Source organism: Ambystoma mexicanum, chromosome 6p (assembly GCF_040938575.1).
Source record: "Ambystoma mexicanum isolate Mex_15411 chromosome 6p, UKY_AmexF1_1, whole genome shotgun sequence".
NCBI classification, from domain to species: domain Eukaryota; kingdom Metazoa; phylum Chordata; class Amphibia; order Caudata; family Ambystomatidae; genus Ambystoma; species Ambystoma mexicanum.
In genome coordinates, this window is record NC_090935.1 from 823,432,278 (window position 1) to 823,458,250 (window position 25,973).

Sequence of the window (25,973 nt, forward strand, 5' to 3'; positions counted from 1 at the left end):
TTTGTTAAACTCATTCAAGATTTAAGCAACTGTTGGAAAGAGAAGACCAGATGAAGTTTCTGTTATATTTTCTAAAAAGCTTGGAGACAAGCATGATTTTTAACAAGGCTACTGGAGCAAGTCATTATTGCTTACCATTTGGTTGATCTAAGTCCAGGATGGTGCTGAAAATTTCCTTTACGCCTTGATAAGCAGAGGATCAAGCGGCCGGGCTGGTTGCGCAGCGTTTGTGAAGGGGCTATTTATAGCCCGAGCGATGCACGGTGATGTCATCACGCCAGGCGCAACATTGTTTTGTGCAACGCAATTACGTCATCGCATTTTTAACGCGTTCGGTGGCCATTATCGAGCAAAATGCTCTAATACAAATTACTTTTGGTGGAGATGTTTGTTATGTCCTGTCTAAAGATATTTAAGTTAACTATAGATCCAATATCCAAGAGCCATCTGAAACAAGGAACTCCGATCCCGCATATCAGTACATATAATTGAAGATCACCCAACTTTTGACATTTCTAATCTCAAAATGTTTGGCTTGGAGAAAGTGTTACCCCCCAAAGGAGGTAACAAGGAAGAAATGTTACGCAGACAGGAATGGAAATGGATTTGCATCATGGACACATGTGTTTCAGGTTTGAATTGTGACACAGCAATATATAATTGGTTGTAATAAAAATGTTTGTATTTTGATACATGTATGCTTAATCAAATGCAACCATTTTCTTGGTACATACATGTTTGCTTTGCAGAAATTAGAATGAAAATTATGTATTTTGTATACAAATATTCTCCCCTTTCTTGCTCACATCAGAAGTAACCTATTTTCATCTATACACATCGTATTTGGTCCTTACCAGAACTCACTTAATGTTATCTTGTACATCTATCTCTATTAAGATATATTTGACTTTCTCTGTCATTCCTCACACTTTAATTTCTCCATGATCAATCCACTAAATATCAAGAAATACGAGAAACCAATCTTTGCAAACTTTATTAAATCTAAATTAACAATACCTTGGATATTGGATCTGTAGTTAACTTAAATATCTTCAGACAGGACATTACAAACATCTCCACCAAAAGTAATTTGTATTAGAGCATTTTGCTCGATAATGGCCGCCAAACACGTCGAAAACGTGATGATTTCATTGCGTCGCGCGAAACAACGTTGCGTGTGGCGTGATGTCACTATGCATCTGTCAGGCTATAAATAGCCCATTTACAAACACTGCGCAACCAGCCCGGCCGCTTGATCCTCTGACTTTCTCCAGTAACCTTGTTAAAAATCATGCTTGTCTCCAAGCTTTTTAAAAAATATAACAAACTTCATCTAGTCTTCTCTTTCCAACAGTTGCTTAAATCTTGAATGAGTTTAACAAACAAATATTTGAAAAACGGTATTGAAGCAAAAAAGTAAAAGCAAATGAAAAATGTTGAAGTTGTCAAGATAAACTAAATTGGGAATATCCTAGGCATCTAAAACTGAACTTCAAAACAATGCAGGGTGAGTCAGATTACTGAATATGACACCACCGTTCACTTATTATTGATTTAGACAAAAATAGTATCCATAAAAATCAAGACAACTGTAATAACTCTGCACTTCTTTCTCTTTCTTTATTCCTTTCTGTTACAAATTATTCTCTCTCCTGATGAACCATTGATGCATTCAATGGGGAAACACATGTCGAGTGAGAATCTACTTGTAAGCTACCAGGTTTGATGATAATACTTGGGCAGACATAATTTGTTTGTTTCTTCAACTGCCACTACCAGATGTGATGATAACACCAGGGTAGAAATATTTTGCTTGTTTCTATAACTATATACTAAATTAAAGAACTTTGGAAAGCACCATCTATATGGAATGAAGTTTTTTTCTTTTTCAAACAAGAACTTAACCTTAAATTTGTTTACTGGAACTTCATTTGACTCACCAAAATACACTTTAAACCTCGAGTTGGCGCATTTGAGTAAACCTTTTTCTCATTTCCATATATTTTTTGCATATCTGCCAGTCACATTGCTGCCCATGGCCTCATCTTGGTGAAGGACCTCTGAAACTGTACACCAGCCTCTGTCGCGTTGGGAGCCCGAGAACAATGACTACACTTGCCTCTGAGACCCCTGAGAGGGACACTCAGCACTTGAGAGCCAGGACAGCCAGGTGTCCTGCGTTTTCCACCCTCAAACCTTTACAAGCCGTGTTTTCCACTGTCAAACCTTTGCAAACCGCGATTAAAGCCCATTCGACTGCAATGAACCACGAGGACCCTCCAGAGCTGTCTTTGGCACTTGTCTGATCTTCGACTGCTGCACTGTACCACATTAGCTGAGCGTGTTATTGCGTCGACTCTAATTCAAAACTTTGTTGCACCTGCCACCTTCAAACCACTGTTTGACATGGCTGCCTCTTTGCTGCCGAGCTCTATCACTAGTTGAACCAACCCTGGTGGCCCATTACACCACGACTCGAACTGCGCATCCAGTCACCTGCACCTTCGTCGTCAAACCCAGCCTGGTGACCCTCAAGAGCCACACTTCCTTGAGGCCCTTATTAAACCGACCGCATAGAACCACGTCACGTATCCAGTCACCAGCACCTCCACTCCTGAACCGACCGTCTGACTTTGATGGCCCTTATAGTCCATCTTTCTTTAAGCATAGCTTTGAACCGCAACAAACTTCCATTAGGACCCCTGCTCGACACTGCTCCCCAACTAGAACAATGTGACCACTGCATTTGAGCAACTTCAAACCGTATGAACAGCACCTAAAAGCCTAGTTCGCTGTTGTCGAACCACCAAGACTAGCAAAAGGGACTATTGATTGGTAACTTCTCCTTTGGTCCATCTTTGTCAGCATTCATACCTTCTCACTCCAGTACATATTCTTTTTACAACCATTGTGGTTAATTATTTCCTTTTCTCCCCATCGTCATCACTTATAATGCTGCATCTTATTTCCTTGCATATTCTCTGTTTTTTCCCCAGGGATGGTATTGTACTGTATTTTTCGATTTAGTTATACTTGCAGATGGAGTGTTTAAACTAATACTAAAAGGATCTGTCAGAATGTCTGTCAAAGTAAATTCCATTCTCCTGTGTCATAACCCACTTACACTACAACTAAAAATGGTAACTAACGAAAGTTCCTTCTTTAAGAAGAATGGCTTCCTTCTCCTGCCTCTTGGATAGTTTTTAACAAAATGTTCCTTAAAAACAAAACTACCAGGGTAATGGCTCCCTTCCCCCGGCTTGCAGGTTTCAGACAGTCTTTATACAATGTTCTCTCCAGGGGAATAACTCCCTTCTCCTGGTGTGGTTCTGCTCAACTTCTAGTTAAACCAGGGGGAATGCCCCCCTTCTCCTGGTATGTCTTGATACAGCGCAGAATAAGGCCAGTGGGAATGACTCCCTTCCCCGGGCGTGCATATCAAAACATCTGATGGGGTACCAGGAGAATAACTCCTTTCTCCTGGTATTGCTTGATGCAATCTTTTCTCATTGCTACCAGCTTGATACATACTTTGCCATTGTGACTTGCTTTCAACAATGTGTCAAATCGCCCGTTGCAACAATATCCTCATCGTCCTTGTCGTGGCCGTATCCATCCCTGTACCCGTGTTTGGGTCTGCTGGGGGGAGGGGACTCGATGTGGAGGCTGAAATGGGGGCGTTGGATGATGCTTCCTCTTCTTTGCTGGTGGTTGTTTGGGAGCATGGGGGACCGTTGGAACCGGGCCCTGTGGCATCCTCTTCTGGATCTCTGACTCCAAGATGTGGAGGGTCGACAGGATGTCCAGAGACACATCCCTTGGCTAAGCTGGCATGATCGGAACACTAGGCCCTGCACCATCACCATCATCATCATCATCATCCTCCTCCTCCTCCACGTCCTTTTGGACCGTGTGTTAGGACTCCAGGTCTTAGTAATCCGTGGACAAAACCTCTATGGTTTGGGCCATGGTCAGGGACTAATCCAGGGCCTCCTTGCCCACCCCTTTTTTTCCACCCTGAGGGGGTCTGGAACCGGGTTCTGAGAGGGTGTCCCCTTTTCCCGCATGCCAGCAGACTTTGCCAAAGTCACTGTGTGCCTCAGGGGCAGGGATACTTTCTGCGCTTCAGGTGCTACCTTCACAGGGTCAGCCCCCTTAGCCTTCGTGAGAGCAGCCACCACTAATTCTATCGTTTACAAAGTCTTATCCTGTGCGATTGGGCCTTCTTGGGCATTTTGGCAATCTTCTCCTCTGTCCGTGGCTTCTCTGGCTTCTCCCACAGTTTAGCCGGGTTGGACGGTTACCTTTTCGAGGAGGAGGTTGATTGGCAGCTGGCAATGGAGGCGGAAGGTGATGTCGATCATGCCCTGTCCACCGCTGGGCCAGCTTCCACGGCGTACCCGGTGGACCCAAACTTGTGGTTCTTGGCCTTGTCTTGGGCAGGGTCGGACTGGGACAAGAAATAGGCCCGGACACCCAAAAAAGAGTGGCCCACCCCGCGCCTAAAAAAAGGGTCCAACCCCTCACCTAAAAAAGTGGCCTTCAAACCATCCTCTGTGAATCGCATCAATTCACGACTTTGCAGAAAATGCTATCCCTAAAATTCACATCTGGATAAATTGCCCTTTGCAATAGCGTGGCCAACCCTTCAAAAGGGCTCTGCAGGACACTTTACGGGCAGAGGCTCAAAAATGGTTTGTAGCGCGCAATATTTTATACAGCGCCATTTGTTCGCACCAGCATATGGATGCTTTTATTTACATATGACTGTTGTGATGTTTAAATGTCCTGTCCTCTGTGGATGCAGAGCAGTCAACCATTGACTGATGACTGCACACCTAGTGCACATTATTTTATTAGCCATTCTTGTACGTCGCATGTATTTTAGGCCTGGCCGTTTCAGGTCTGTTTTTGGTCTTGTTTTGCCATAATATGTCCATCGGTGTGTATTACATGGAAGGGGGCATTAATGCCTGTGCCCTCCGGACTCGGTCCAGGGGGTACCTTAGGCAAAATGGTGTTCCACCGGCACCCTGATCCACCAGAGTGTGGTTGTGTGTGCGTGGCAGAGAGGGGGTGGGCCTTATGATTTGAGTACTTCATACACTGACAATACCTGGGAAGACAGAAAACGATTTCTCTATGCATAAGATGTTTATCAAAATTGTTTACTGAAAGTTTAGCAGAAGTTAATACACCGAACTACTCAATAGTGCACCTTTTATTGCATCCAGTCGGACTGCTTGGCTAACATTATTTTTAATTGTCAGAACCCATTGTATGTAAATATTTTCACCAATGAAAAATGTAGCACATTAGTTTTGGAAAATTAGGGAATGGAGCAAACGTGTAGGGGCCAGGTTCAAACTCAGAGGGTATTGTAATAAAGATTTCACCAAAGGCACCCAATTCATCAAACGCAACTTTGCTAAGCTATGCTCTATGCTATGCTCTATTGTGGACAACATCTGCAATCGTTCTAAAGGTCAGGAGGAGGCCTTGAAGCCCCAGAAACTGAAGCTATTTGCATTCTCTGAAGGCATCCGTCCATCTCTATGATGTTAATGGTATGAAACGTGGCATTTTGGATACCTTCCCTGTCAAAGCTTCCCTGTCAATGCTGCCCAACTATGGAACTCCCTGCCTCCTCACTTGAGGGAAAACCAAACATATCGACTCTTTAGGAGTAATAATATCAACTGGCTTAAATCCAATGATACCTAAACCTAGACTAAGGAGAGTAAAGCCCCCCACCTCTCCCGGTAACTCAAGTCTCCAGACTGTCACCATTACTTTCTGTAAACTTTTGCCAACTCCGACACGCCTGCAGCTGCCACATGTACGTTTTATACCCAACACAGACTATGTCTTAACTCTGTAAACCTTCTACCTATCTTGTAAACATTTACACTTATAACTTGTTAATATGTATTTTCTACTGGACCCCTCTATGCAACCTTTGCAAATATGTATTTAACTCTGCTAGCCCTCTACATACACCTAAACTTATAATATGTAAACTTGTAATTTCCACTTTACCTTCCTATGCAAACTTTGTAAACCTCTTACCTAACAATTTACCTTCCTATGCAAACTTTGTAAACCTTTTACCTAACATGTATATTGTAATTCTGTAATGTTCATTGTACTATATTATGTAACTTTGTAAGCTTAAACTATCCTCGTCCCCGCGCCCTGATACCTCCGGGTCTGGCGCGTGCTATAAATAAATAAACAAACAAACCTCACATTTTTTAATTACTGCTTTAGAGTTGTCAGCAGGGTTTGTCAATGAGTAAATAACCCAGAGTGGATCCATGATTTGAACTTTCATACACCCTATGCGTGCCACTCAAGTCATGGCTAAGCAGGATTTTTAAAAACGCGAGTTTGCCGTTGCCATTAACGACCTGCTAGGGCATTTGTGGCCAGACACGGCTCTGTACCAGGTGGTGGCGGGATCGTAGAACGAGCGCAATGAAATTAGGGGGCTGTGAAGGGGCTGGTGCACCAAAGTGGCTATAAGGTGACAAGCCAGGAGCGCCCCCAGTATTTCTTTCCAACTCTTATTGGGACACCTTTGACTAAACCCTTGTGGCAAGACTGCAATTCTGAATGCATGCTGCATGTGACACTCGCAGACAGCACCACTCCTAAAACACTCCCTGCACTAGTGTACCATGCACTGTTATTGCAGTAACCACTTCAGTGGTACATCCGTGCTGTGTGTTGTCACTTCAAAGGATCATTTTCTCTGCGGAATCCAATAACCATAGAACACCTTTCTGCAACCTGCAAAACCGTGCGTTGCTATGAAAAGCGCTATCCAGACTAAGGAAAACATTTTCTCGCCGGTGCCCATCAGTGCAAAGCCCCTATGCACTGTCGCACACCCACAAAGCCTTCCCAGACCCAACGCCATTGCAGGCACTACATGAGTCTCTGCTTGCCACCCTTAGGCGAGCTCCCCAACTTCCGGCAGCAGAAATAGGTATGGCCCGCGAAAGCACCCCCATGCCCGACAACCCTGTAGGCCGTATGGCCGAGGGACACGTACGCTATTACAACATAACCTGGCCGTCAATCGGGCTGGAAAGCACAGACCCAACCACCCGCTGGAACGCGAGGCAAATGGAGGGAGGGTGCTTGTTAACCAAAGGCCTCTAAGAGCCAACACTATAGGGAACAGTCCCGTTCCCTGCCCCTGCCCCACACTTACCTTCTCATCGCCCTTGCCTCGTCCACCCGTCACGAACAAAGAGAAGGACGCTAGCACCCAAAGACGAAGACGACGACCTGGTGGGCAGCTCCAGCTCCTCCAAGTTGGAATGGGCTAAATGCAGGCCAGCCACCAGAAGGCCTGGTGTCCTGCACGTAGGGGGGCAGAGCCAGAAAAACACTCATGGCGGCAAGGAGCTGCTCCGCCCCCCTACTCATGCCTTTGCGGGTGCTTTTCTTTTCCTTCTTGCCCAAACCGGCCCCCAGACTTGGCCAGAAACCAGCCCCCAGGGACTCAATGATGGGCCAATCCGACACTGGTCTTGCACCTCCACGGTTGAGGTGCCCTCAAAGGACGTCGAAGACCACTCCTCGGACCGGCCGCTAATCTACTGTGCCTATACTTCGTCGTTATCTTGGAAACCAAGGCATATCTCACACTCTCCTTCCACGTGGTCTGGATGCAGGCAGTAGAGAAATTGCAGGTGCTTCTCCTCAACAAACAATTCCGTAGCCTGCACTTGGTGCAGGACTTGAAGAGGGATCTTCCCTCCTTCTCCGTCATGGTCAGGGGGCGCAAAGTAGGCCCGATGGACTTCTAGAATCTTTGACGACCTTTGCCCTTCAGGGGCGCTGAAATTCCCTGACAACGGATCCCTGCTCTCGGCAGATGGAGAAGATAGCACACAGGCTCTTTCGGAACAAGAATAGAACCTTTTTTCTGGGGAAAACACAAATAAAACGTAGAAGTAGCTCGCAGAGCAAACTCAAGGACTCCCAACACTTAAGTGTGCGGTAAAAATCTGAAGATGGCTGCCAGAGGAGGGGACTAGGGAGAGGGCTGTCATTGGATGGGGTCAGTATGACCCAGAGGACACTGATTGGCTTAAAGGACAATACAGTTTGTAAGTGAAAGTGAAACTGTTTGTGAAACTGTTTTTTCTTTTACTGAGGATTCCCAGCCTGATGACAGGGAATATTCATGAGCATGTGAATCCATGCCAGACCCATACTGGAGAACAATAGTTACAGGTAAGTAATTTGTTCCTTTTACATTATGTATATTTTATTTGTAAAATAATTCTAACAAGTCCTTTTGTAAATGGGTACCTATTTTGATTCTTTGTGTGAAAGTACAAATAACTCCTCTATTTAATATTTTTGAACATAATTCTTAATATGGTGATGCTACCATCAATTTTGCATGTGGAATTAAAGCTTGATGAATGAGAATAGGCCCCTATTTGTCTGAATAAGCCTCCCAGGGAACAATATTTGTGTTAATTTAAATCTGGTAAGCTCCGTTTGATGCCATTCTCTTTTCCACAGAATGTAATTTGATTGAAGGAGAAGATCACGTGGAGGTTAATGGGGAAATATTCCAAAAGCCATTTGTTGAAAAGCCTGTCAGTGCAGAGGACCACAATGTTTACATTTATTACCCAACCTCTGCTGGAGGTGGAAGCCAAAGACTTTTTCGGAAGGTGAGTTTCTTTAATTTTTTTTGGGAGTAAAATAGGCATTTTAGAAAGCTTACTGTTGCGGATAACTGTAGGATATGCCATAGAAAATACTCCATGTTCATTTCAAAACCTGTGTGATGAACATAACGTTATCTCTAATCTAAATATAATATTCAGTCTTGTATTTTTGCAAACTCCTGGTTGAACCATCTTACTGAATCACCCTGGGAATCATGGTGGGAAAATATGGTGCAATGCATTACGGGTCCGGCAGTAACCGTGCCGGTAAAACCGGCAAGTAGCCACCAGACCCGTAAACCGTTACCAGCACCTGGATTGCCGGTAACACCGGTGTATAACAACCCCAGCTATCGGAAAGTCGGGCGCCGGTAAAATGTTTTTGTCCATTTCCATAGAGTTTGTTAGGACTCTGGGAATGGGGACCACAAAAACACTGGCACCGGTAATAACGGTGCCGGTGCTTCTGTGAAACTCTATGGGCGGGTGCCGTTCCACCCGGCAATTCAGACCTGCCGGGTGGGAGGGCACCCGCCCACCAGACTTTCCAGCAGGCGGAAGAGCCGGCCTCTTCAAAGGCCATCTAAGGCCCTGTTTGCCCCTGTTCGCATGAGGACCATTACTCAACTACATCCCTGGACAATATCAATGTTGTAAGTACCTACACAGTAAAGTTAGCCGCTTGCTTAACTCCCATTTATAGCGCCTGTATACGCTACCTGTAGGGGCCGCAGACCCTTGCTCACTGTAAACGCTTCCATCTCAACGTGCTATCTCCAATTTACTTGCTAGTCCATACGCTTCACATTGTCCCATGGAGTTAGTTAACCGCTTGCCACAGACATGCTAAGATTTATGTACTTTTGCACGCATGATCATAACCTATTCTGCCTAACAGCCACAGCTAAGCGCATCCGTTTTGAATTACCCCAGCAAACTGTTATCTGTTACGATATAACTGCAACTGCTAAATGTATGCAAACACCGCCCTAACAAGGCTGTTCAATACTCGGATGACCTCTTACTATTACACACTAACAGTATCTTTGCATGCTCTTTGCACCAAATGCTAGCCATTATCACACTAATACTGCATTACAATGCCTCTATGGAATCGCACCTACAATCTACTAACTCCACCAAACGGGATTCTCAAGCTGTACTTAGCCTACCTTGATAGCTGTATTTAGCCTGCCCTCCTAGCTCTATCTAGCCTACCTTGATAGCTGCATCTAGTCTACCTTGACAGCCGTGTTGAGCCAGCCTGTTAGCTGCATGCAGCCTGCCCTTGATAGCTGTATTTAGCTACTTATTCGACACCAATACCCTACCTGCCTGACATTCAGCCACAACTTTTTACCAGCCCTATGACATTGTTACTATCAGGCACTACCCTACCCATGCTACTGATGTCCTTCACTCGCCAATCCTCTGCATGGTGCCTCGGCCCAAGCTTCTCTATTATACTACTTTGCCTCACCGCAATCATGTTCCCCTTCTGTGTCGTGCAAAGTGACATACCTTGCAATGGTTACAGCTACATAGCCTACAAAAGTGGTCTAGCGAGACCTGCCTGTCCAAGACATTACCCTATCGTCTGCCCCACTCTATTCTTGCCCACCACACCAGCCTTCCTCCCGGTCATACAATCGGCCTATCCCACCCTTGACCACGCACACTCTTCTGATATCCTAGCTAACAAGAACTCAGATAGCTCCAAGCGGAACCCTACCGATACGAGAGCATCCTGCCATACCCCCGACTACAGCCCCTGCATAACGACTGACCTAACTGTCTCTCAAACTACTACCCTCATCCCTACCGATCGTAACAATAGACTCTGTGCCAGAACCCACCACAGAACTAGCAAACGCCCAGCCAAACCACCCAACAAGACTAACATTCACACTGTTACCTCAATCAACTCCACCCCGTCCACATTAAAAGGAGCTCTCCTAAATGTTAGATCATTAGTCGCCCATTCCACAGAAGTCGCCGATATTATTCTAACCAACAACCTGGACTTCCTCACTGTGACCGAAACCTGGTTGCACGATGCGGCGGGACCATCTCTTACCCTAGCCATCCCCGACAACTACACCATCCTCAGAGTAGACAGACCCAACGCTCGAGGAGGTGGTGTAGCTATCATCTTTAAGTCCTCGCTTGATATTAGACGAGCCTCCTCTCTCCCACTCACATCATGTGAGCATCTCACAGTTAAATTACAAACCTCCCCTAAGAGCACCATCACGCTGCATCTAATTTACAGACCCCCCGGGCCCACCTGGCAGATTTGAGGAAGATATCACCTCACTAGTAGCAGAAAGCTCCAAACCTTCAGCACAAATGATTATACTTGGAGACTTCAATCTTGGGTTTAACGACCCTCTCGACTCCCCAGCCAATGCCCTGGCTACAGCGTTAGAGGAGCATGGCCTCCTTCAACTATGCTCCAAAACCCACCCACTCTAAGGGTAGAATCCTTGACTGGGTAACCGCCCTCAATTGCAACATCAACCTGAAGGACCCCGTACAGCTTACCTGGACGGACCACTACCTCCTCCCACTCGACATTAATATCAGTAACTTAGTGCATAAAAGGCCTGTTATTGCACCGGCCTGCCCAACTAGGAAAAAGAGCAACATCACAGCGGAAGCACTAATACCCCTGGTGACCCCCACTTTGAACGCTCTACCAGCTACTACTGACTTAAGCCTGATGGTCAACGCTTACAACGATTCCATGGCTAAAGCTATCGATATCATTGCCCCACTAAAAATGTGCAAAGGGAAACCAAAAGCGCACCTGAATACCTGGTACACCCCGGAGCTCAAAACTCTCCGACAACAAAAGAGCAAACTTGAAGCACTATGGAAATCAGTGCCCTCAGCAGACAACAGAACTAACCTTACTAATATTTCTACCCTCTACAAAAATGAAATCATACGCGCTAAGAAAGAATCTCTTAATTCCAGGATCTCTCAGGCAGGCTCTAGCACAAAAGAGCTCTTTAACATCCTAAAGGAATTAGAAAACCCCATTCCTCCCGCAGATATCTGCACAAAGGACAAACCATGGTGCACAGGGATCCAGAATGCCCTTGCTAACAAAATTTCAGGGCTCCAAACTAAAATTGAAAACAAACGACAACAACTTACTCATGGTCCTACCTCCAGTTCCACCTTGCCCTCACCCACTGCCATTAGCTCAGGTTTCACCTTCAAAAAGGTAACCATACATGAAGTACAAAAAATTATCTCTTCCTTGAAACCCTCGAACTGCAAGGGGGACAGTTGCCCTGCACAGATCATAAAAGATGCAGCCAAGGATCTTTCCCCCTTCATCACCAAATTAATAAATTTGTCATTCTCCAATAACACGGTCCCTAGCAATCTGAAACAATCTTGGGTTCTACCTCTGTTAAAAAACAAACCCTTGACCCAGATATACCCACGAACTATAGACCCATTACCACTGTCCCTTTCTTACTAAAAATTCTTGACAGAGTGGCCTATTTACAAATTCAGGATTACCTCGAGACTAACCAACTACTGGAAATTCGCCAATCTGGCTTTCGTCCTCAACATGGGACGGAAACGGCCCTTGTTGACCTCAAAAGCCAGATAGACGAACTCAAAGATAAAGGTAGGGCTGCCATCCTTCTTCTCCTTGACCTTTCCGCGGCCTTTGACTTGGTTGACCACAAAATCTTGTGCAACCACTTGTCATCGGCAGCACACTTCTCCCACTCTGCGGTCACATGGATCCAATCCTTCCTTGACAACAGGACCATGCGAGTCTTCTCACCCCTAGCAGCGGCCGACCCCATTCCCATCACTTGCGGTGTCCCACAAGGATCTTGTGTTTCACCCACTTTGTATAATATATTTACAAAGCCCCTATTCGACAAGCTGGACCATCTGGGTGTCACCTACACTAACTACGCAGATGACACCCAGATACTCCTCACCTTATCCGGCAATTACAACGTGGACGCCAACCGGATCAATGAAGTCTTCTCCATCATTCAGGCATGGATGGCCACACATGGCCTCCTCCTGAATAATGACAAGACCGAACTGCTTCTTGTCGGCTCACCTAATACCATCCGGAATCTCAGCAGTAGTTATACCAGCTTCACCATTGACGGTAACACCATTCCCGTCGCCAAGAGTGTAAAAACTCTTGGTTTCTATCTAGACACGAATACCAACCTCGCCAAACAAATTAACATGACCGCCTCAGCCACTGCTTACACTGGTAAACTAATTAGGGCCTGCAGACCTTTAATCTCCCCTAACAACTGCCTCATTTTAGCCAGAGCACTTATACAATCCAAACTGGATTACTGTAATAGCCTCTATGTAGGTGCCAACAAAGTGGTAATTAATAAACTGCAAGTTCTACAAAACAATGCACTCCGTGCCGCCCTTAATATTCCTAGAAGAGAACATATCTCGGCCACAAGAATTTCTTGCAAATGGCTCTCCATCCAACAAAAAATTGATCTCAAAACTATCTGCCTCACCTACAAAGCTCTCAACCACCTAGCCCCGCCCTACTTAACCAACAAATTCACTGTAAGACAGAACACCAGAACCACTAGATCTTCCAATACCTTACAACTGACGGTGCCCAAATACTCCCTTAAAAGAGCCGGTGGATCCAGCTTCCCAGTTCTAGCCTCACAACTATGGAACACTATCCCATTGGATATCAAATTCACCCCTACTTTCCAACCTTTCAGAACTAAGGTCATCACTTGTTTACTCAATAAATAACCAATTTTGTTTGTATGCCTAATGTATGATTGCATCCTTACTATGTCGGCTTGTCAATATTTGCTTTCTTGTAACTTTACATATGCTGCACAAATGTACAAATGTTCCTTACCTTTGCCTGTAACTTGATACTTAAGCGCCCATATACCCCTGGGTCAGGAGCGCTATATAAAAACAAATAAACAAATAAACAAACAAACAAACTTTGTTGGTCCGGAAACAACGGTGCTGGTAAGCCTACCGGCACTGTTTCCGGACCGGCAATGTTGTTATGAGGCCACATGTCTTTGAATCCTCACTATTAGCTTTTGCTGCACCTGCAGAAAACCGTAATACTTTATACTTTGCCATATTTTTGTATGCACGTCCACACCAATTCAGTAATTTCTTGGTGGCTGGATCAACCTTGGTTGATTATTGTTCCCAACCGAATGAAATGCTCTAGGTTTCAATTTCACCAAAAACTGTATACCAGTAGCTACATGTGCTTTGTTGAATGTATTTATTTTTATCGCGGTCATGTTATGTATCACTCATACTGAGCATTGTGTGTGTTGTCTAATTGCGTTGGATAATCAAAAATATCATCTCTTTACTATCCAACTATAGATTAAAATGTTTGTTTATTTACGGTTTTTAGGGTTTTAGCTCATGGGTGTCACTTCAGCGATAACAGAGTATTGAGAAAGTAGTCTGAGATTCTGGATAGGTACTTCAATGCCAGTGGTTTGACCATTAGCTCACTTTCTCCACACGCTTGTCCTGCAGGCAGTGGTGGCCCACGTCAGGACATGCCATTAGCTGTACCATGTTCTCATACAAATTTAGCAAATAGAAGTTATTTTTACTGGAAGTCACCTTGTCTTATCTCGTTAACTTTGTCTCGCTCACTGGCTCCTGTTCTGCCTGTGTATAGTGAGCATAAAACATATTTACTGAGTAAGATAGCATATTGGTCAGAAGCAAGTTGATGCTTGATAAATGAAAAGGACAGATCTTAAGCTCTCTAAATATAAAATTCACTCTCAAAATATACGTTTTCATCAGTGGCATTGTAATGAAACATTTTCAAAAGAAAGCTGAAATGTGAAATATTGTCTTTAGATGGTGTAAGTTATGTTTGGTACATCCTTGTGAAGATAGTTTTAATTTCTGTCACTTTTGGATGGAAAAATCAATCCACACATAAGAATGACATTCATAATCATTATTGTATTATTTGACAGTCAGTGTTACCTTTTTCAGTGCTCTGTGTTAAGCTTGTTTTTCTTCTTCCCGGGTTAGATGCCAGGAAAGCCATAATATGGCTGCACTATCTCACTTACGAATGGTTTTCCATTAGAACTATATTTGAACAGTGCATTCTGTCAATGTGACCAATGTAAGTGACATTTGATAACATTCTATTTAATCAGCACCTGATGTATGGGCTTAAAAACATTAAAAAATACTATGAAGAAAGTAACAGTGTTTTTTTTTATTGGGTGACTTGAATTTTCATTGTCTAACAACTTTGATTGCCACAACTGTATTTAGTAGAATTGGACATGGAGCCACTTGAGATATTTCACCCTTACTGTAGGTAGCCTGTGCTCTCATGTTTGTTGCCAAAAAAAGCAGCCTGTGGATCTCCTCAATAGCTTTGAAGAAAGTTTTGGTGGTGATATTTCTTGATCCATGAACACTACACCACCCTCCACCTCTGTCCATACTTCTGTAGACCACGTCCTGTGAGCTCCACTCTTTGCCTCCTTCATCCACTTTTTCTCCTTCGTCATCAGATCCTCTATGCCTTTCTCCTTGTTTTGTGTAGTGTAGTAGCAACCTGCTGCTGCCGTGTGGCTGCTACACTGTGCTCTGTGACATGACATTCACACGATAATATTGAGATCATGATATACACACTCCTTTTAGTTGGCAAGTCAGTGGACAATAGCTTCTTCCTCTGACTTAAAATATTTGTATTTCTGAAATTCGATTTGAAACCAGATTTTAAAACAATAGTTTCTCGATATGCCGCCAAAACTCAACGATGGACTTGGCAAGGAACCTGCCAATGTGTTACAACTTACTAAAGGATTCCTTGTATAACTACACATGCATTTATGTATTTAGTTGTAATCTTTATATCGCACAAGCACGCTATTTAGGGCATTTGAGGCTGCACGTGGCATATAATAGCAGCACCTGCACATCAATGGAGGGCCAAAGGCTACAGCCCCCTCCTTCAAATTGATACGGTCTTCCTGTCAAGAGATCCCCCCCACATTTAACAATATAATAAAATACCAGATGTATGTTTGTCCGATGCATTAGCTTTGCCTTTTGTCACCGCTAGAGGGAGCTGTTGCCTTAGGATATATAGTGGTCCTACTGTGTTAATGTATACCTGCACTTTGGTCTGTGTACATAGGCTTTTAAACTTGTTTCTCAAAACAGACTTAATCTACCTACTTCTTAAAAAACAAGTCGGAGACCGCACAATCTCCTAAACTACCACCCAATCACCAACCATTCCTTCCTAGATAAAATCATTGACAAACAATAACCTTACAGCTGCACAAAAAATAAATTCTACCGCCTGCTACATGACTACCAATATGAGTCCAGACCAGATGCACCACCGAAACAGCAACCATACAGATTGTCAAAGACATCTTGCACATCATGGACAAAAGGTACTCCTGGCCCTACTCAACGTGTCAATTACATTAGACCACACAAGACTGCTTATACTGATTTCCGCATGGATGTGATGCACATTACGGTGCTTGACTCCTTTGCATCATACCCAGAGAACAAACACTGATCTATCAGCATTGTGAAATTTGGATCACAGCACCATACAGTTATATGGTGCTTGTATGTGCAACAGCGCCTCAATGCCTCTGGGATTGTATGTGCGCTTTACAAATGAAATAAATAAATGGGCAATGTCATCAAGGCTCCATTTCTTGAATGGTTCTCTTTAATCTATGCCTGGAGGTTCTAGGCACTTATATTACGACTCCAACATGTTTTAAAATCTATATCCAGGGTTTTCAACCTTTGGCACGCCAGATGTTTTGGATTACAACTCCCATCAGTCTTAGTCAATATAGTTAATGGTGAGGGTTCATGGGAGCTGTAGACTAAAACATCTCGAGAGCTGCAGGTTGCAGACCCTTGATCTATATGCTGATTGCACACTGCTATACCCGAGTGTTGGTTGCATACAAGATGCCTCATCGTTGAGATACTATCCAGCCTTCATTCAAGTCTTGATGACATGCACCTAAGTAAACTTTAGTCCACCAGAAACTGAGCTTGTGCTCCCTAGCACCCCAGTTAGACAACCACTCATCCAATAATGGCTGTCGGGCATGAACCTTAAAGGGTCTGCCCAGAAGCTTGCCCAGAGTGCCAAATCACTGTTTAATCATTGTCTACCTGTTGTTTATACAGCACCCTGCAAAATAGAGAAACACGATCTGTTATCAACTAGCACGCCAGTGTGAAACAAAGGCTTATTTATCACTGCCCCCTGATAACAGGACCACTGCCCCATCCTTAGTACAGTCACACCTGGATTGGAGTTGGAGGGCACATGCCCCTTTCAGGTATGCCTGCCTAGTCTTCACTCCACTAAAAACAGTAAAACATGCTGCAGCAAGACTAAGTACAGGAGTCATAAAATTCAAGCATATCTCCCGACAGAGATACACTGGCTCCCGATACCATCCAGGATCATATTCAAAAGAGCCTGTATTAAATTCTGGGCAGCATCACTCGAGTGCCATCTTAATTATAAAGCTTGCCATCTCCAGAGGTTAAAGCAAATCAGAACATTGCGAGACTGGAAACCATAGAATGCCATAAACAGAAGATGTGAAAGCAGGCATTGTCCTATTAAAGCACCATCACTGTGGAATAACTTTCCACCCAACATTTGCATGGCTCCATACTCTTTACAGTTCTGGGACGAACTGAAAACTTTAGTGTGTAACAGGTCCCCAGCTATTGGTATAAATCATAGTGTCAAGTGCACCTTCTCTGGTCACCTCAAAGGTTTTTTTGTTGTAAAAATTCAATATCCATGGAACGCAGTTACATGCCTTATGTTCAGGAGGATAGCTCATGGGCAACACAGTTCTTTTAGAAGCAAGACCACGCAGAGCGTCACAGGTTCGAACCCCGGTCCTGCGCTAAAAGGATTTTGTCCATCATGAAGCACGATATAACAGCTCTATTTATTTATGTATTCAATAGAAAAAAGCCACGTACATGCGAATGGATTATACTTGATCGTATGGTGATTATATGATCTCAAAATACTGGGACATTTAAGGCTACACTTATTGCAGCCAAAACCTTTTGATTTGCAAATGAGTGGGTTCTAGTTTTCTGTTTGTCACACTTCTCACTATGGAAACACAATCCTCTGTACCTTTTGAAGTGCCAAATTTAGTTCATGGTTGCATGCTGGAATACAAACAAATTGCAGGTTGTCGGGGCAAGTGCCCACAGGATAGCCGCTGTCACAAATCTTACCATTTATTTTGTATTCCAAAGGCGAGTTTTACAGGAAAGAAATTACTATTGCAGCAAAAAAGCACTCCCCTATGATGGATTCATCAAAAGAACAAGAGCGAAACAGCTCTACCTCACTCCTTCCTAGCTAATCTCTGCATGATAGTTTCAAAAGACAGGAAGCAATCAAGGTGACTGCTGAATCTCGTTGCTATCTACTCCGACCTGATTCTGTTCTGCAAAATGTAGATTATTTCTTTATAAACCTCTTTGAGCCATCAGTCACCCAACCTTTTCTTATGCGACAACAAAAATTAACAAACTTCATTCTCCGCTGAAAATAACAGCGCATACAACTGGCTTGCTACCTCCTTTCAAATCGCATGCAATCATAAATTCAAAAAAAGGAATGAAAACTCTAATACTCTTACATTCCATCCCCTTTCCGTCATACTCATGGGACTTGGTAGCGCAAAACAAAATATTAGTCCCAGGGCTGGCCCATATGTGGCCTTAGCCCAATCTTTCTGAACAACACCCTGCACCTCCCTCTCAGTTTTCAGTCCTCTTCTCTGTGCGGTTGGTATCGGACACGCAGTAGCACCTGCAGTGTTTTGTGGGCCTTTTTATTTTTTTTATTTCTTTTTTTAGTCCAGTCTTTTCTTTTCTCCCTGCCCAGTTCCCGCGATCAGCCTTTTTTCTCTGCCTATGCTAGAGCAAAAAGGGTTTGTGTTGCATGTATCCTGCAGGCGTCACAATGCAGTAGTGGATCACCATAACCTCAAGTGTAGCTTGTGTTTTTACTGCAACTCGTTATCGTCTTAGTATGTGGTAAGTGTGTGTCATATGTGTGTGTGGTAATAGCATGTGTCTCAGGTGCACGTGTTGCACGTGAACATGTGTCGCAAGAGTTTGAGTCATAACAGCGCATTTTATTGGCACCCGTTTGGTAGGAGTAGGTGTTACTGAGCGCATGCTGTAGGAGCACAATTCGTAGGAGTATCTGTCACAAGAGCGCGCGTGTGTGTGTGTGTGTGTAGTAGGAGCACGTGCAGTAGCTGCAGTATCTTAGGAGCATGTGTTGTATAAGTGGGTGCCATAAGAGTGTGTCCCAAAAGTGTGTGGTAAGTGTGCATCGTAACAGTGTGCGTCATTGGAGCACTTGCTGTAGGTGCATGTGTCATAGGTGCTTATATGACTTCAATACGTACTTGTATGTAATTTATAGCTCCTGAAAACTTACATCAAAGTAAGCCCTGACTTTCCTATTGGTTTTCAGAAGATGTAAATTGTGTAAAATGCAAACTGTAAAACCCATTCGACCATTGGTACAGTTTGTATGAAAAATGTACATTCGTTACATCCCCTGAAACCTAACATCAAAATCACCCTTGAATTTGAGGTTTTTTCAGATGTAAACTGCATAATGTACGACCTGTGAAACTCATAACTTTCTTGGTACATGTGAATAGTGTAAATGTTTTCCATCACCTTAAAAAGAAAATCAAAGTCTGCTGTGATTTGCCTTTGATGTGAGTTTTTAGGACCTGTTAATTGTGTAATGGATGAACTGTAAAACTCATATGCTCTGCTTACAGTTTGTACGGAAAACGCACATTCATTCTGTGCATGCGTCATATATAGATGCATTTGAATCGTTTTTCAGTACACCAATTCCATATGAAATCTAGACGCATGCAAAAAACTGAAAATAAAAACTGCCAATTTTGAGATATTTGGTGCAAAATTATTTTTCACTATGGGAAAACCCCATGTTAAAAGTTGTTCAAAACGCAATCAAAGTAAGCATTAACTTAATGTACAATTATGAAATGTTGCATGCGCAGGCGGCTGCCTCCAAATATTACTGTGGAATGTTTTCAGATTTTTTTTATGCCAGGGTTCTGACTTTATAGTGAAAAGTTGTTTTCTTTTTGTTTTTTTAACACTTTATTTAACATATTGTAGACATATCACCTTCAACAATTATAGTACAGTATTACATTGAATGAGAATTTGCTGTAGTAATGTCGGGAGCGTGTTCCATTGTATACATTGGAGCATATTGTCATACATGTGTCGCGCTCACCTGGATTCCACGAGGGCGCCGAACGAAGCTGGACTGCTGCGGTCTCCACCAGTGTGACTTGTAGCGAAGTGATGATCGAACTGCACTTGCCCACTCAGTTTTGTCTGCCTGGCCCGCAAGTGGATTTTCCTAGAAGCAGTAAAGGGAATTAGCCACCCGTGGTAGAGGGGTTAACACTAACACTATCTTCCTGAAAACTTCTAGTATTCCCCTTCGTAACGTCTCACCTTATAGTTAGGAAGGATGAACTCTCCATCCTGCGTTTGCAGTGCAGGGGCGCGTAGAACTTCAGTTACTTCACTGATCCGAAGGTATTTGGCAGAGTTCCAGACTAATAATGACTCCAAGGTAAGTTGTGTGTAAACCAAATGTATAGTTCTTTTAGAGTTCAAATGTCTGTTTATTCACTCATGCTCCTTTCATACCTTTCCTCATGCAGCGTGGTCCGAGGCGCGAGTTCGCCTCGATGGATGATGGTAGCGCCTTGGTAAGAGTCAGTTTGCACCAAGCACTGTTTAGCAAGTAAAATTGTTCCAAGTGCGATTAACCAATAGTTCTCTATCTTCGTTGCAGGTGCAGCGCCTTTGCGAAAATGTCGAGCGTAGAATGGTGACCAGCGCTGCCTCGAGCGGTAATATGCCAAGTAACTATCTTGCGGTAAGTTAGTGAATGCCTTTGGCGGAACCCCGCTCACCTTTTGTTTGTTCTTGTTTTCTCAGATGCTGATGTTGCGAGCAGCGATTCAACGGGCACCGCGCTGGGTCGAGAAGATGCTCTAATGATAGGTGAGTATGGCGCAGTGCTGCAGCTGGCAATGCGACGCAGTTGTTTTAAATGTTTTTTCCCTTTCTCACTGGTGCGGCTGCTCCAGGAGAAGATGATGACAAAATGGGAATCTTCCTGTTCTAACCTTCTCTTCTTCTTTCCTTTTCTCTAGGATCGGCACCGGACACAAATGGGTGTAGCTGTAGACTGAATACTGGACTGCAGACATGGTGAGCATTACGCTGCTGAGATGCAGAATAACGCGAAGCGTGTGCTGCTCTTCGGGCGTGGTTTAAATAGCATCAGAAAAGTAGTTCCCAGGTAAAGAGTTCCCGTACCACACCTAAGTAATAAACTAAAGGAAAGTAGTCCCTTCATGGCCTCATGATGGTCTGTACGTGAGTTCTTTGCAGGATGACCTGCACAGTTTAAAGATGGCAATATGAACCTGGCGCCATAGGCGCCAGGACTGAACCCATATAGCCCCTAGACGGGTTTTGGGAATTCCTGGGTCTTCGTGGATGCCTGTTCCCTGGATAGATGGATCTGTTATGGATGTCTGGGGGCAGGCATCGTGACAACATGCTACTGTGCTTCATTAGTTCTCAACAAATAATTTCGAAATGGGCCCGCCCATATGTCCTTTGCCCTGCAGCTAGGTACAATCCTTGAAGAATAACACTCCTCACACTCATTAAGCCATTCAGCAGCGCCGGGGATCAAGTCGGATTTCCAATACTTCAGAATACATTTTTTGGCAACTAGACAACTCAAATAAAGAGTCTACGCATTTGTCTTGATACTTTACCAATGTCTCCAAACAAATATTTGGGGGGTGAGAGTGTGGGTGATATTTCCATAATATCACACAACATTTACAACATCCTGCCAGAATTGGCCAATCCGTGGGTGTTGCCAGTACACATGAAGGGAGTCTGCAGCTGCTGCTCCACATTTCATACACTCTTGGCTGAAATTTGGAGCGTATTTTGAGACCTGTGCAGGGGTGTAATGTAGTTGATTAAGTACTTTAAACTGTATTCGCCTGAAATTTACGTTTTGAGAGATTTCTTTTGTCATTCGCCACCAGTGTAGCCATTGCTCCTCTTGTATGGCAGCGCCCAGACTTTTTTCCTCATTTACCCTTGGACTCATTCGTAGACCCTTGACTAACTTGGCATGCTTTATATAATCTGGACACCAGTCTCCCAGTGCCAGGTTCCTGGGGGAACGAGGGCCACCTGTGCTGGATTGCCAACCTCATCCTAAAATATTGGAGCGATCCAATGGGGTTATTACCCAGCTTAGCCATGAATTCCTTGTGTGTAACAAATGTACCACCCAGAAACATTTCACGTAGGGTCTTCTCTCCCGTAGTGTCCCACATATTTTTGATGTCCTCATATGTCGGGGGAAGTCCTGGGCAGTTCCATAGTAGAACCTGCCCGCAATATGGCGATAGTACACCCATTCTCCTAAATAATTTTGCCCATGCATTCACTGTTGTGCGGACTGGGTCAAACGAGCTCAAATCTACGTGCTGTTCAGCCAGAATGATTGATTTTTAAGTCAGTGGGTGAGGCGCTGTAGGAGTTTAAAGCCTGATGTATTGGTTTGTCATCGGTAGAATACCAATGGCCTACAAATTGCGCTTTTGATACCAAATAATAAAGCTCAAAGTCTGTTGCCGCTAGTCCACCTTGTTCAAAAGGTTCAGTCATCCTTTCCCATTTCATTCGTGGTGTTCCCGTACCCCATACATATTGGACCACTAGTGATTGAAGTTCATTAAAAAAATGCACAACCTGCCCACACTGGAATATTGCAGAAGTAGCATAGCAATTTGGGGACTACAACCATCTTGAGCAATGAGAGCCTGCCATACATTGACATAGGAAATTCTGCTGGTAACGTGCCTTTATAGCGAGGTAATGTATAATGAATGCCCATACATCAAATCTTTTATCTTGAAAACCTTTACAGTAAATGCATTTTTCCCACCCCTATAAACCCATCCCAACCGTTTCCGAAAAAAATGTAACCCTTTACCCCACCCTAAATACATTCACTATAAAGGTTTTCAAGATAAAAGATTAGGTATATGGAAAGAGGGCATCCCTGTCTAGTCCCACAGGTCAAGGGGATTGGGTCAGATAGGAGGCCATTAACTCTAAGGAGGGTCTTTGGGGACTAGTAGTTGGCCAGGACAAGCTTTTGGAAGATCGGACCAAAGTGGAAAGATTCAAGAGAGAACTGTGGGAAATTCCAGTCCTTTGTCGAATGCTTTGGTGGCATCAAGGGCCAGGAAAGCAAGCTGCTGCCGGTCCTGATTTGCGATGTCTATGAGGTTCAAGGCTCTGCAGATATTGTCACCAGTCAACCTACGCAGGATGAATCCTGTCTGATCTGGGTCAATAATATCGGGAAGAACACTTGCCAGGCGGTTTGCCAGGATTTTTGAATATATGTTGGCATCTAGGTTTAAAAGAGAGATGGGCCTGTACGAGCCATTATCCCTAAGGTCTTTCCTGGGCTTAAGAATGCGGACCTTGATCTACTCCTGCATAGAAGGGGTGATGGATCCCAAATTAGCAAAAGAATTGAAAAGGGTCGTCAGGGGAGCAAGATTTTTTTAAATCGTGTTTTATAGCCGCCTGGGCCTGGGGCTCTGGGTTTAAGACTCTTAATGGCTGCGTCGACTTCCTCACCTGAGATAGGGATCTCAAGGCTCTCCGTCGTTTGGCCGTGAGGTGGGGCAAGGCTGAGTCTTGTAGATAGTTCTGCTGCTCCTCCTGGCTTCTTGGAGATGCCGACATTACATTTGAGAGGTGGGAAACTGCAAGACATAGTTTGTCCCGCTCTGCATACTGGACTATGCCCTGGTGGGTCGCAAAGACCCAGGATAGTATTTTGTCTCTTTACTTTGGCAAGTTTATCCATTAGCAGTTTGTTTGCCTTCTTGCCTCTAGCATAGTACCCTTGTTTAGCAGGTGTGCTGTAGCTTCCGCATAGTGTGCCTCCAGCATTTTCTGGGCAGCCTGTAGAGCCCGATTGGATTTCGGGGACCAACCAGTGCGTTTGTGGGCAGTCTCAGCCTAATGGACCTCATTCTCCAGGGTGATGCAAGTCTGCTGTCTGCTTTTGTGAAAGGCTGCACCCTGCGCAATTAGTTCTCCTCTCACAACGGCTTTCATGGCGTCCCAGGTGTTAGCTGGGAAAGTGTCCTCATTCAGGTTTTCCCTGAAGAAATTCGTAATGGATTTTGCTACAGAGTGTCTTACTGACATGTCATTTAGGATGCGGTCATACAGGTTGCACCTGCATCGGGAGGGCGGGTCTGGGTCATGGGCTCGAAGCGTCAAAGCAACTAGAGCGTGGTCGGAGAGCACCCTGGGGCCAATGACGACATTGTCTGTGAAGGCAAGGATATGGGGGAGGCCAACAATAGGTTGATCCGGGAGTAGGTTCTGAGTACGTATGAATAAAGAGTAGTCCCTTTTGTTGGGCTAGATCACTCTCCATGTGTCGACCACACCCAGGGTCCGGAAGAGGTGGAGAAGGCCCGTCACCAATCTAGCGTCCCTGGCCGCCGAGGGATCCGATCTGTCCTTGAGCGGTTCAGGGACCCTGTTAAAGTCCCCTCAAATGATAGTTTCGATGAATGGAAGGAGGGATTCTTCCAAGTCCCTGTAGAACCCCTCCTGTTTGCCGTTTGGGGCGTAGGCTGAGATGAGGTATTTGACCGCCATGAAGCGGTCATCCTGGATACCCTGCGCTGCCCGGATTTGTGGTCTTACTCCTTTCATGAAAAGGATTGCAGTGTCCCCTTTCTTTGTTACGGGTCTGCGAGAAATCCGCCGCGATTAAGTGAGTCTCCTGCAGGAAGACCAAAGAGGCTTCCCCGTCTTGCAAATGCTGCAGCATAGATTTTCTTTTTGGGGGGTGGGCCTCAAGCCCCTGACATTTAGCGTGACAAATTTAAATTTCTGGTGTGGAGGGGGTGCATCCTGGGTTTCCGGGGGACCCCAGGATAGGGGTTGAGTAGGGCGGGGCTCAACCATTGTCCAACGGTATGTTCAGGATGAGATCATCATGTGGCTGGGGTTTTATCAGAACTCTCCAATGGGAGAACAGAATTCCCAACAAGGGCTTCCAACGGGAGGTTACTATACTATCCGGGGGAACCAGATCCTTTTGTTCGAACCTCTCCCTCACCAACTGGGCGAATATCGCCAACAAGTAATCGGTCGGTAACATTCCACTCCAAGGGAAAGAGGGTGTCATACACCCTGGAGTCAGATGCTTTGATCTAACGGGGGAGCCGCCTGAGTGCTGCGGTTTGGGGTTGGCCTGAGCGTCTCCTGCCCCTCCAGGAGAGTTTGGGCGCAGGATTGTAGCTGCATCTTCCGAATGGCTGATCCGGCGGACGGTTCCTTTGTAAGTAAATTGGAGAGCAGTCGGGAACAGCCATCGGCATCGAACCTGGTGCTCCTGGAGGAAAAGGGTGAGAGGACGAAGGGCTTGACGCTTTTGCATCATCACAAGGGACAAGTCCTGGAAGATTTGGAGAGAGGAGCCCTGAAAGGAGAGCTCGTCCTGAGTTCTTCCTATTGCAGAGATGGCTTCCTTAGTGGTGTAAAAATGTACCCTTGTTATGGCATCTGGCTGGGAGTCTGCTTCTATGCCCGGACGGGGGCGCAATCTATGGGTACGGTCAGGGCTAGTTGCGTTTTGGCTAGGTGTGGGAGCAACGACTGAAAGAAGTCATCCACGTACTCAGCCAAGTCTTTGTTCAGGAGTGAGGAGGGCACCCCTCGAATTCGCAGGTTATTGCGTTGGGCCCTGTTTTCAAGGTCTTCTTGTTTAAATTCAAGAATTTCAGTTTTGTCAAGCAGCATCTGGATTGATCACTGGACATCTATCAATGTTGCAGAGTGGGCCTGGGTCATGTCCTCCACTTCACCTAGCCTTTGTTCCACATCCGTGACTCTCTGGTCCGTTTGCTCCAGCTTTGTGGTGAGCTCCAACATGCAGGACCTGAATTCGGTTTTGATATCAGACATAAAAGCTTGGAGATCTTCTTTGGTTGCCAGTTGTCCCCTGTCTTCCAAGGCTTTTTGAGGTGA

The 25,973-nt window shown here is 44.7% G+C and overlaps 1 protein-coding gene across 1 annotated transcript in view; it reads left to right on the top strand.

The window, feature by feature from the left end:
* PPIP5K2 (diphosphoinositol pentakisphosphate kinase 2) overlaps positions 1-25,973 on the top strand; it is a 2,362,281-nt gene that overhangs the window by 449,601 nt on the left and 1,886,707 nt on the right. Inside the window, exon 7 of the mRNA XM_069625464.1 lies at positions 8,548-8,702. Coding sequence (XP_069481565.1) covers positions 8,548-8,702 — 155 coding nt within the window. The remainder of the gene's footprint in view (positions 1-8,547; positions 8,703-25,973) is intronic.